This window comes from Callorhinus ursinus, unplaced genomic scaffold (assembly GCF_003265705.2).
Source record: "Callorhinus ursinus isolate GAN/ISIS: 27379988/994484 unplaced genomic scaffold, GSC_fseal_2.0 scaffold4, whole genome shotgun sequence".
Lineage (NCBI taxonomy): Eukaryota > Metazoa > Chordata > Mammalia > Carnivora > Otariidae > Callorhinus > Callorhinus ursinus.
Window position 1 is genome coordinate 135,499,246 of NW_027397066.1, and position 14,059 is coordinate 135,513,304.

Genomic DNA, 14,059 nt, shown 5'->3' on the forward strand with positions numbered 1-14,059 from the left:
AAGATACAAGGTTAATATAGAATAGCCAATTACTTTCCTATATACCAGCGATGAACAATTAGAACTAGAAAATCAAAACAAAATACCATTTACTTTCACATAAACAACCTGAAAAACATATATAAACCTAACAAAACCATGTATAAGATCTGTATGAAGAAAACTATAAAACCCTGATGAAAGAATCAAAGATGTAAATAAATACAAATGATAATAATTAAGAATATTTATGTTTGTGAGTAAAAAATAAATAAATATTTTCAAGATTGTCAGTTCTTCCCAATTTGATATGCAGATTCAACACAATCCCAATCAAAATCCTAGAGGTGAGACTGGGTGGCTCAATCTGTTGAGCATCTGACTTCAGCTCAGGTCATGATCTTGGGGTCCTGATATAGAGCTCCACATTGGCTCCCTGCTCAGCATGGAATCTGCTTGCCCCTCTATCCCTCCTTCATTTGTGCACTCCCTCTCTCTCTCTCTTTCACTTCCTCTCAAATACATACATACCTACATAAATAAATAAATAAATAAATAAATAAATAAATAAATAAATAAAATCTTTTAAAAAATCCTAGAAAGTTATTTTTCTGGATACCAACAAACTGATTCTAATGTTTATGTAAATGGCATAAGACCCACAATAGCTAGCACAATATTAAAGGAGAAGAACAAAGGCAGAGTACTGATACCACCTGAATTCAAGACTTACTATAAAGTTGCAGTAGTCAATAATGTAGTATTAGTGAAATAACAGACAAATTGATCCATGAGAGCCCAGAAATTGGCCCACACAAATATACCCAACTGATATTTGACAATGGAGCAAAAACGCTTCAATGAGGGAAAGGTAGTCTTTTTAAGAAATGGTTCTGGAACAACTGAACATGCAAAACAATGACTCTAGACACAGACTTTACACTTTTCACAAAAATTAACTCAAAATGGATCATAGACCAAAAAGTAAAACACAAGGATATAAAACTCTTAGAATATAACAGAAGAAAAACTAGGTAGACATTCTTGGGTTTGACAGTGACAAATTAAGATACAACACCAAAAGCATAATCCATGAAACAAAAGAAAGATATATTGTATTTCATTATAGTTAAAATTTTCTGCCTAGGAAAAATTTCTGTTATGAGAATGAAAAGATAAGACACATAATAAGAGAAATATTTGCAAAACACATCTGGCAAAGGACTTACATTCAAAATTTCCCAAACTGTTCAAACTCAGCAATAAGAAATCAAACAGCTTAGATAATAAACAAGCAAAAGATCCAGAGAGACGTCTCACAAAAAAAAGGTATACACATGGCATATAAGCATATGAAAAGATGTTTATCATCATATGCTGTTAAGGAACTGTATATTAACAATTAGATACTAGGGATTCTGTTAAGCATCTGACTCTTGGTTTTGGCTCAGGTCATGATCTCAGAGTCCTGAGATCGAGCCTTGCGTCAGGCTCCATGCTCAGCATGGAGTCTGCTTGAGATTCTCTATTTCCTTCTGCCCCTCCGCCTGCTCTCCAGACAAACAAACAAACAAAATTAAAAAAAAAAAAACACACAATTAGATACTATAGCACATCCATTAGAATGGCTAAAGTTCAAAACACTGGCAATACCAAATGCTGATGAGTATGTGGAGCAACAAGAACTCTCATTGCTGAAGGAAATGATGAAAGGTACAAACCACTGTGAAAAATAGTCTGGCAGTTTCTTTCAAAACTAAATTTAACCCTATTTATGATACAGCAATCACCAAAACTAAATGTAACCCTATTTACGATACAGCAATCACACTTCTTGATATTTACCCAAATGAACTGAAAACTTAACTCCAAACATCTGTACATGAATGTTTGCAGCAGCATTATTCATAATTTCCACATTTGTAAGCAACCAAGATGTGATTCCGTAGGTGAAGAGGTAAACAAGCTGTGGTGCATTTAGGCAATGGCATATTATTCAGCACTAAAAAAGAAATGAGCTATCAAGTTACAAAAACATATGCAGAATCCTTAAATACATATTGCTAGGCAAAAGAAGCTAATTTGAAAAGGTTATGTACTCTATAATTCCAACTGCATGATTTTCCGGAAAAGGCAAAACTAATATGACAGTAAAAGGATCAGTGGTTAACCAGGAGTTCAGAAGGAGAGAGAGACAGAGAAGGGTGAATAGGTGGAACACAGTGGGTTTTTAGGGCAGTGAAACTCTTCTTAAGATACTGTAATGGTGGATATATGTTACACATTTGTAAAACAAACAAAAACAGGGAATCTACAACACAAAGAGTTAACCTTAATGTAAACCGTGGACTTCAGTTGATAATGTATAAATATTAGCTCATTATTTGTGAAAAGTACACCATATTAAACCATATTAATGCAAGACAATAATAAAGACAACAGTGTAGGGAAGGAGAGAGCATATACGGGAAGTCTCTGTATTTTCACCCATTATTTTCTGCAAAGCTAAAAGTTCTCTGAAATATAAAATATATTAGATTTTTAAAATTTAAATTAATTAACATATAATATATTATTAATTTCAGAGGTAGAGTTCTGCGATTCATTATTTGCATATAACACCCAGTGCTCATTACATCATGATGTGCCCTCCTTAATGCCCATTACTCATTTACCCCATCCCCCCAGGTCCTCCCCTCTAGCAACCCTCAGTTTTTTCTTATGATTAAGAGTCTCTTATGGTTTGCTTCCCTCTCTGATTTCGTCTTATTCTATTTCTCCCTCCCTTCACCTACTATGATCTTCTGATTTGTTTCTTAAATTCCACATATGGGTGAAATCATATGATAATTGCCTTTCTCTGATTCATTTATCTCAGTATAATAGCCTCTAGTTCCATCCATGTCATTACAGATGGTAAGATTTCATTTTTTTGATGTCTGAGTCATATTCCATCGTGTGTATATATATATATATACCATATCTTCTTTAGCTATTCATCTCTTGATGGACATCTGGGCTCTTTCCATAGTTTAACTATTGTGGATATTGCTGCTATAAACACTGGGGTGCAGGTGCCCTTTCAGATCACTACATTTGATTCTTTGGGGTAAATATCTAGTAGTGCAATTGCTGGGTCATAGGGTAGCTCTATTTTTAACTTTTTGAGGAAATTCCATACTGTTTCCCAGAGTGGCTGCCCCAGCTTGCATTCCCACCAACAGGGTAAAAGGGATTAGATTATTTAAAAACATGGAAAAATGGGATATAATAAGAAGCTTATAAAATTAGAAATAAAACCGACATTTCATGAGACAACTACCAAGAATTCAATAAAGTAGTTTGATTATCATGATACTTAAGTAGGAAAGAAAAAAAAAAAAGAAAAGAAAGAAAGAAGGAAAAAAACACGAATATGCATGATATTGCACAAGAATGAGTTCCAGTACATAGAATGTGTTCACAAGTCATGTATATTTTTCTTCAAAATTTTTATTTTGCCCACCACTAATGTATAGATAATGGAAATAAAATAAATATTAAAATAAGAATTTTTAAAATTATCTTAGATTATATTGATTTTCAATTCTTAAAAAATGTTCTTATAGAATTTCCACTAAGCATTTGACCATTTCTGTTTTTAATTTCCTTCATTGTTTCAACTTTCCACATGACATTAAAAATTCCTTTCCTTGTTTTGTGTTTTTGTTAAAGAGAGAAAGAGAGTGTGTGTGCACGCTCATGCACAAGTGGTGGGGGGCAGAGAAAGAAAATCTTAAGCAGGCATTGCACCCATCGCAGAGCCTGATACAGAGCTTGATCTCACGACTCGGAGATCATGACCTGAGCCAAAATCAAGGGTCCATGGCTTTATCGACTGAGCCACCCAGGCGTCCCTTCTTGTTTTGTTTTTAAAGTTTACTGAACTTGCACTTTTCTATCAGCATTTATCCAATATTGTCCCATATTGTTCCCTGCCCTCTGCAATAGTTCCAACTACCAAGAAACAGAGTCTCTTTACCTCCTTCTGAATTTTGCTGGCCTTGTTTGACAAATAAAGTACAGAGAAGTGGTAGTATGCTTCTTCTTGGGCTAAGGCTTTGTATATTTCTACTCCCTCTGTTAAAATTCTAAAACCATGTGAACATACTTAGCCTAGCATGCTGAAGGGTGAGACCACGGGGCTGTAGCCCAAGCTTTCTAAGGTATCATTTGTGAACGACATTTATTAATGAGCCAGCCACAGCCAATCCACCAGCTGACTGAAGATACATGAAGTGACCCCAGCTGAGACTAGTAAGAATCACCCAGTAAGAACCACCTAGATGGTTTTCTAACCTGCAAATTAATACATGAGCTAAATAACGGCTTAAATTGCTTTAAGCCACTAAGTTTTAGAATATTATACAGCAAAAGTTAACTAAAACAGAAAACTTCAAAACACACAAATATACTAATGACTATCAAAACTTTTTTTATCATGACTTCTAAAATTTTTGTTACTTATTATCCCCAATTAGATATCCCACTAGCAATTTAAACCTTATCAACACTGAAATCATTGTTCCTTTTCCAAATGTTTATTTTTATATTTTTTCTTCAGCCATATTACTTAAAAATCATAAAAAAATTTTTAAATTTAAATTATGCTTCTTTAGCCTTAATATATCACGAATTGGATAATAAGTCGTCCCAAAGGCCTCATCCGAATGTCTTGCACTTTTTTTCTATTTATAGTGTAACAGTGTTTGCTCAGCACATGTTTAGCTATAACATGGATGATATAATCTCTTTTTAACTGCTCTTTTTATTTGCAGGTTTCTTACTTCAAACTTCTTGAAACAAATTTCTATATTGCAATCATTATTATGTAAAATTTATTTTTTCTTGATACGTTTTAAGGAAAATTGTATTATATCTGATACATAAAAACAAAATCCATTATGATCAGTTCCTAAACTACTTAGCTTTTTTTTCTATCTTAATATGATCCCTGAATCTCTCATCCTATAGTCTAACTACTCCAAAATATGCTCGTTTATTCCACACCTCCTTATCTTTGTAAATGCTATTTCCTCTGCCTAGAATTCCCTAAATTCAGTGACATTGTATGTTGACTGTCCCACTTTTTCTTCAAGTGACAGCTCACGTATTATCACCTATAACTACAGATGGAACATATTAGATAGGAATAAAAAATGTTAGTTTAAAGAGTAAATTCAATCACTGAAGCAATGTCTTTCATATTTTTTTTAAAAGCTCCTTTCAATCATTCATCCAAAAACATGTCCTGTACTTTTATGAGACTACTTTTTGTTTTCTATGATATTACAGTTAAAATATTATCATCACTTTGTTTTTCTCCAAAGCTTCCACTGCCTTCAAATAAGCTAATATAATATTAATTCTTTTTTTAATATACCACTATATTCAACTCAACTGTAAACTTTTATAATGCTTTAAAAAGACTATGAGTAAAATTTTCTTTCAACAAATAGATCTGATATTGATGGTGCCAAATTTTCTTTCTTTTCTGCCCAGTCATATAGTTAATATATGTCTTCTGCAGCTCTATGCTTTAAAGAATTCTCAGTGTCTTTTTTTCTAACTGTACTGACAAAAATTAAGACTCAACTGATTTTTTTTTCAGTGTAGACTTCCTTGAAAAGAGACCATTTTTTTGGTAATATTTAACAGTTGTCATTCCATCACACTTTGATATCAACCACTTATTCCACATTAGTTTTAAGCCCCCTATAATCAGCAGATGTATCATATCATACTGTCCTTGAGCTTCTAATTGACTGTCAGTTCTCAGTTCCATCTTCCTAAATTCTACATTTGGTGACAGTGCTTAGAAAACACTCAATTTTACTGATGCTCCTTAGGGATCGTCTGAGATGTTGGAAATTAGTTGATGTCATTTTTATTCTCAGTTTGTCATCTCTGTGAGACTAGAGTCATCACTGCACTTATCCAAAAAAATCAAGCAGTGATAAATGGCATACTAAAAACTTTAGGGATTATAGTTTATTTCTACACTTGATAATAGTTTGTTAAAAATCATAAATAATTGCAAACAATTTCAGTTTATTAAAGCCAGTAGCCACTCTGATCAAATCAATTTAGGTAATTATACATTTGCCATTTTTTAAAAAAAACTTGAGTAAAAGCTTTACTGAAAGATACTTATCTTTTGTGACTATCATTTTGAGACATTTCTTCTTATAAGAAAATCTGAAGATTATACTTAGAATTGACATAATTTTGATGTATAATTTACATTTATTATTTTACATGTCTTAAAATATCTTTTTTTCTAACTTTTAAATTTTACATCAAAATGCTTGCAGTAGTTGAATTTAGCAAACACCTCAATAAATTTCATGCTAAAGATTTTTATACTTTCAGCATTCGATTTATTTATTAAATAAAATGATATTCGTTGTATAGATTTCCTGGCCCTCAAACCCCAGTCAAAACTCACTTGGTTACTGATAGCCCTTTATTATCTCTCATGTAATTTAAAATAGTATTTTCTTACTTTAATATTATGAAATGATATTTGCTTGAGAATCACTTAATTTGACTTGTGCTTCTCTCCCAGGAGTGGCTACGCCCTCAAAGACAGCCTCCTCCCAGTGGCAGCAAGGCAGGAAGGAGGAGCCAGACACAAAGAGAGGGGCTGTTTGCAGGATGGGGTGGGGGAGGGTTCGCTATGTGGGATGAGGATTTGAGGGACAGCATCAGCTCCTCCTCATATTCATCCTCCAACCAGCAAACCAAGAAACACCCGCAAGATGATAGTAAAGTCAGAATGAGCAAAAACTTCAAACCAGTGTCAACAGGATTTAGAAGGAACTGACAGACATCACTTCAGACCTTCCACCTCACTGCAGTGCTTGTCCCAAAGGTGGTAACATCTATGAATGGAGATCCACCATTCTCAGGCCTCCAGGATCCATGTTTGAGGGTGGTGTATTCTTCCTTAATACCACCTTTACACCAGAATACCCCTTCAAGTCTCCAAAGGTTACATTTTGGACCAGAATCTATCACTGTAATATTAACAGTCAAGGAGTTATTTGCTTCGACATATTAGAAGATAATTGGAGTCCAGCACCAATCATTTCTAAAGTTCTTCTCTCTATCTGCTCCCTTCTTACAGACTGTAATCCTGCTGACCCTTTCGGGGGGGAAATATTGCCACTGAGTATAGGAAAACAGAGCAGAACATGACAGAATGGCTGGACAGTGAACCAAGAGATACACGACATAAAGTGGGTTTTCACAATTCTTATATTATTTGTCTGTCACAGAAAGAGCTGCTTGTTATTTTGAAGGGGGGTGGTATTCCTATAACAGATATTATTCAGTTGTATTTCCTAAGATTTTATTGTAACTTAAGGTATCTTGCTACAGTAGGCCAAATTGATAATAGCAACTTTTAAAACTGTCATTAGTTCTGCAATATTAGCTGAAATGTAGTACAGAGAATAGACATTTGGGTTCAGTTGCTTGTAGTCTGTAAATTTAAAATGGCTTAATTTTCTACAGGTTACACACATAGCCATCTATGTAGAGTCCTTCCAAGACTACACATTTTTTTCATCAAAAATATTGGAATTTCTTTTCCCTTCTTGGGAGGGAACATTGATATTTAATAGTAGTTAGAGACTGTCATCTTATAGATATAAAATGGATCCATGGCTATAAGACACCATCTATGAAATGAGTAGTTATGTATTTTATTTTATATGCACACCTACTTTCTTATGCCAAGATAAGAGGTTTGAATCATGGCTTGTGAAAACCTTAAGCTGTTAACTGAAGGTATGGAACAGGAGTTGCTTAGTGGATGGGTCATATGCTGTGCATTACTTAAGTCTCATTTGTTACTGTGCTGACAAACAATATTAGAACAAACAAAAAGAATCTCTTAATTTATTAAGAATCTCATGTATATTCTCATTTAATCCTCACAGATGTTTCCTAACCAACTGTCCCACGGACATACTCTTTTCCTGCCTTGAGCATTTGTTTTTATCAGCATCTACAAATATCGAAACACTGTCAGCTTAACAAATGCTTAAAAATATTTATGTGATCTAGAGCTAAATATCATTAAGGGATTTAGAGCAAAGATATTTTCCCTATATAAAATTGTTACTGGGGGCTCTTTTAATAATAATTACCAAGGTGTAATTATTATCAAGGTGTAATTATCAAGTTGGCTTGATACCAATTTGTGTATATTCCAGGCCTTCTTCCTTGGACTTTCAGTTTCAGGAGGGCAGTTTTTGTATTCTCACTATGGGTAGTACGATGATTTGCATAGAGTAAACACTTCAAATGCTTTGGCATAAATGATGAGTACGTATTATATGGTGAATTACAAATAATGAAAACATCATTGTAGCATCATTTTTATTGCAAAATTTCTCATATAAATGTGATTATAAATCATTTTTATCATTTAATATGTTGTTATTTTTGAATGAAATATTAAAAGAAACATATTTTCTAAAGCTCTGTTTCAAATGAGTGGAAACAATTTAAAAGATAAAAATACATAAATCTATCTCATATTTGAGCAGGAGATCTAAAGAGGATATTGTAAGAGATAAATGCTCTTATTTTCACATAGGTGCCTGTCAAACCTTATGTGGTTTTAGCATCACCTTGCCAACTCATTGAAAGGAAGGTTGCTGGGCCAGTAGCTCAATGATTCCAAACAAGGAAGTCTGAGAAAGGTCCAGGTCCCTCCATTTTAAACCTTAAGTGACTCTTGTAAGTATGATCCACAAAGCTTTTACTTGCTTGTTTTGTTGTTATTTATTTGGATGGGGAAAGAAGGTATACTGAAATTAAAAGAGTAAAGTAATTTAGGAATTATGTTACTTCATATAGTTAAAAATGTAAAAATTCGGGGTGCCTGGGTGGTTCAGTCAGTTAAGTGTCTGCCTGTGGCTCAGGTCATGACCCCAGGGTCCTGGGATCAAGTCTTCAGTCTAGCTCCCTGCTCAATGGGGAGCCTGCTCCTTCTCTGCCTCTGCCGTTCCCCCTGCTTGTGCGCTCTCTCTCTCTGTCAAATAAATAAGTAAAATGCAAAAAAAAATATTAAAAATTAAAAAAATGAAAGGAGTTATTTCCCTTTTAAAAAATGTAAATTGGCTTCTCAAAACTCTCGAGAAAATATATTTTTAGGAATTTAGAAATGGCTATTGAAAGGGAAAAAAATCCACAAAATAGTGAATAAGTTGGATTTGGGGAGAATTCTGAATAGTAAGAAACACAAATTGGCAAGGATGAAAGATGAAAAAGGAACTTGGAAGAATACTTGGAAGAATACTAGTATTTAATTTGTTTTTTGTTCTGATTTGGGCTTTAAGCTCTACTTTCCCACCACATTCTTGTTATCCTGAAACTTTCAAAGTATCACTGCTATAGTCTTGCATTTTTTCCCCCTAGAGAAATAAAAGCCGAGGAAAAGCAAACACATGGACAAAACAGAAGGGAAAGAGGACAGCTGTGGCAGGTGACAGCTAATACTGGGTCTATGAACAAATATCAGAGGTGTAGAGTCATAGAAGAATATAGCCAACTCTTGAAGCATCATCAGAAGTGAAGAAATGGTAGTGGAAGATTTTCAGTAGGACCATTTTATTTGGATTAAGAAGACTATAAAGACTATAAAAGGCTAAAGGATCAGGTAATGCAGGTTTTGAATATTAAAAGCTTATAGTTAAGTGTCTCATGGTTTGCCTCCCTCTCTGATTTCATTTTATTTTTCCCTGCCTTCCCTTATGACCCTCTGTTTTGTTTCTTAAATTTCATATATGAATGAAATCATAGAATAATTGTCTTTCTCTGATTGACTTATTTCCTTTAGCATAATATCCTCTAGTTCCATCCACATCATTGAAATGGTAAGATTTCATTTATTTTTTTTTTCGATGGTTGAGTACCAAACTGAGGGATGCTGCAGGGGAGGGGGGTAGAGAGATGGGGTAACTGGGAGATGGGCATTAAGGAGGGCACGTGGTGTAATGTAACTGATGAATCACTGAACTCTACCTCTGAAACTAATAATACACTATATGTTAATTAATTGCATTTAAATAAAATAAAATAAAATATTTAAAAAGCTGCAGTAGTAAAAACAGGCTTATGACAAAAAATAAAAAAATAAAAGCTTATTACATGTATTTAAGCATATGGGGAATGCTAGTTATCTGAACAGATGTGTATTTTTCCAAATATTTTTAATTAAAACATTCTTAGAAATAGTGATTCTGATTAAAGCTGGCAGATAATGATGAAAAGGGAAAGAGATATAAATAATAGTAGTTTGCAATGACAATCCAGGATACAGCAGCTGATGCAAATGAACATTTCACAACAAAATTCAGAAAAAAATGGATGGTAATTGGATAAGATCTAGAGACCAATAGAAATTCATGAACAAAACATATAAATGAATAAAGATTCCAACCAACCTGTTTTTCCCCACCCTATTTTCTTGGTACATTGTGCCTGACTTGAAAGGGGAGTTGTTTAACTAACTTCCAGAATAATATGAAGATTCCATAGTCATTGAATCTGATATTAAAATTGAGGAAATGGTTTGTTCAGTACCTCTATAAAACAACACTTTAGGGATGTGTATGTGAGATGTGTAGGTCTGATAAAGCCTCTGCATTACAAATTCAAAATGTGGCAGCATAGTTTATGTCCCATAGACTATTTATCCATAGTCTAAATACTTTAAAAAAGAAAAAAAAGATATTGTCTGAAACTTTGATACCTAGTCAGAGAAATCACAAAATCAGCTTTGAACTGTTACCAGGGATGACATATGAATATGCACTGAGAAGTGATGAGAAGCTCTAAATTGTTTATTTAGTGAGGAAACCAACTCACTTGATCTCATGCCTGGCAGTTTCTTTTCATTCTTCCTTTTGTCTTGTTTCTTTGTTTGATGCAGGTCAGGGAGCAAACGCTATTATATCCTATGCATTTGGTAAGCACATTTTTCTCTCATTATCACATCATTCTTTGTTCAAAGGATATTTGATGTATGTGGCAGCTTTTGAACCTTAAAGATGAATATAAAGAAATATTCAAATAATGCTTTGAATTAACATCAAATACACATCAACATTTCAGAAGAAAAACTGATCAGAAATTACTAAATGCCACAGAAAATTCATTCTGGATAAGGGAAAATAATTAGCCTTGGAAAAGTTACCATGTGTGATTAAAAGAATAAACAATCATAGGAGGTCTATTTAATATGGTTTATTCCAATTAAAAATAGCTACCTCTTATCAAATACTGCACAGTCCTCAAGATCACTAGCATTTTGCCTTACTCTGAATTAGTTTGTATTTTTTTACAGAAACTATATATTCTATTTTATTTTTAATTTACTAATGGAAATACTCATATCAAAAACATCTTCATATTTCTGCCACTGCTGCTTCAATTTGTTGAAAATTTTCTTCCCCAATTAAGCACAAAGATTAGTGTTGCGGGTTTTATGTTAATGAGGAAATAAAAAAGAAACATGAACTATGCTTCTCCTCCATAATTAAGCATAATTTTCTCCTAAAATTGAAATTCAAAGAAAAGAATGCAACTAAAATATATTAAGTTTATTTTAGGAATTACTAATCCAAAAAAGTATTAAAAGCTTCAAAACAATAAAATAAAATTACATTCTCATTGCTATTATTAAAAGAAAAAGAAGTTCCCGTTTTGAGCATAAATAACAAAGTCATAAACAAGTAAATAAGTGGTAAGCAAATCCTCAGACAAAAATGTTACTGAAAGAGGAAATGTTAAAAAAAAATTGCAAAAGAATTATGTATCAATATTGTGGAGTCTTAAGGGAAATCAGTATTGATCACTTTAGAGAAGTCATTAAATTCTGCACTAAATTTTGTGTTGGTTATTCAACACTAAGGACATTCTTGATCAATGATTATTAGAAGTAGAATGTTCTATGAATAGAATTTGTGAAGAGTATTGGTTGTGAGAAATGATTACAAGTGCTAATATGTGTACTAGTTTTTAATGATGATAAATTTATGGAAGTCACTTCAAAAATATAACAATTGTTATAATGGTTTATATACTTATTAAAAGTATATTCTTAAGGAACGGTCAATGAAATGAGAATAAGGAAAATTGAACTATTAACCAGTGAATGCAAAGACAATGTGACCTTTAATTTCTCAGGTTTTATTCTAATACTTTTCATTCCTTTTTAATAGAGATTTAATGATGAATCTGATATTCTTATGGATTGGTTTAGTTTCACTTGAAGTTTAAGGCATCCCTTCCACTCTATTTCAGTTTCTCTGTCTGGTACCATAAAACCCAAAAATACTACAGAGAATTCACAGCTCTTATTTCACAAAATTATCTTTATCTAACAAGTATTGGTGCTTCAAAAATAGCATTTTGTTAGTATTTTTTAGTTAGAATGGTCACATTAATACTCATTCTTATTTCACGTCTTGAGGGTTTCCTAAAATATGTACTTTGGAAATTCGATTAAATAATGAGTTAATTCATACATGTTTAAATAATGAGGTAATTCACCTGTGTGTGTGTGTGTGTGTGTGTGTGTGTGTGTGTTTTATTCACACATTCTTATGCTATTCCTGATAGGTTACTCAATGTATTAAAGAAAAAAAATCCTAATAATCCTAATAATTAAGCTAAACTTATAGGCGTTTTTTTTTAAAGATTTTATTTATTTGACAGAGAGAGACACACAGCAAGAGACGGAACACAAGCAGGGAGAGTGGGAGAGGGAAAAGCAGGCCTCCCGCGGAGCAGGGAGCCCGATGCGGGGCTTGATCCCAGGACCCTGGGATCGTGACCTGAGCCGAAGGCAGACGCTTAACGACTGAGCCACCCAGGTGCCCCATAAACTTATGGGTGTTGGAACATGTGGAAAATTATTTAGGTACACAAATGCCTTTTTTTTCCTGTATTAGAAGGAATAAACTATTATTTTGTTCAACAAGTTTCATTGGGCACCATTCGGTGCTAGACATTGTCAATAGGAAGAAAATAAATTAGTAAATAAAACAGTATATAAGTAAACTCTGTCCTCATAGTGTTTATATTCCAGTGTAGCAAGACATACATTATTATAATAAATAATAACACATTGGATGGATGCTAAGAATAAAAATAAGGTGAAGAAGGAGGACATTAAATGTTGGGGGCTACTTGCAATTTAAAGCAGTCATAGAAAAATTAAAGTAATCTGGGAACCCTTCACTGAGCAATTGGCAATTAAAGATGTAATGAGATGAAGATGGGAGAAGAAGATGGATATATGAAGAAGATCCTTTTTTCCAGGTAAATGAATCAGCATTGTGCTTGTAGTGAAGGAAGAACAGAAAGAGGGCAAGAGGTGCTGGAGGAAGTGAACAAGGGGGAAAGCAGAAATGATGTCCAACTCTGAAAAACAAACTGAGGGTTCTAGAGGGGAGGAGGGTAAGGGGACGGGTTAGCCTGGTGATGGGTATTAAAGAGGGCACATTCTGCATGGAGCACTGGGTGTTATGAACAAACAATGAATCATGGAACACTACACCAAAACAAATGATGCAATATATGGTGATTAACAAACAATAAAAATGTAAAAAAAAAAAAAAAAAAAAGAAAAGATGTCCAAGAGGTAATTACATGTGTTACAGGCTTCTGGTAGAGAGAACCTCCTAGGAAAAACCAGGGTGTTGGATTTTAAGTCTGAATGAGGTGGGAAGTCTTTGGAAGGTTTTGTTTTGTTTTGTTTGTTTGTTTTTAAAGATTTTATTTATTTATCTAATTGACACAGAGAGAGAAACAGCGAGAGAAGGAACACAATCAGGGGGATTGGGAGAGGGAGAAGCAGGCTTCCCACCAAGCAGGGAGCGCGATGCAGGGCTCAATCCTGGGACCCTGGGATCATGACCTGAGCCGAAGGCAGTTGCTTAACCAACTGAGCCACCCAGGCGCCCCTGTTTTGTTTTTTAGAAGCAACATAATTCTGGCTTCTGATGGATTAGGACTTGCT

The 14,059-nt window shown here is 33.7% G+C and overlaps 1 protein-coding gene across 1 annotated transcript; it reads left to right on the plus strand.

Annotated features, from left to right (window-relative positions):
- The first annotated feature begins 6,697 nt into the window (after window positions 1–6,697).
- On the plus strand, window positions 6,698–7,218 carry LOC112826119 (ubiquitin-conjugating enzyme E2 E1-like). Its single transcript, XM_025874280.2, has 2 exons — window positions 6,698–6,835; window positions 6,877–7,218. Exons 1-2 carry the CDS (start codon window positions 6,698–6,700, stop codon window positions 7,216–7,218), a joined length of 480 nt encoding a protein of 159 aa, XP_025730065.2.
- The last annotated feature ends 6,841 nt before the right edge of the window (window positions 7,219–14,059 follow it).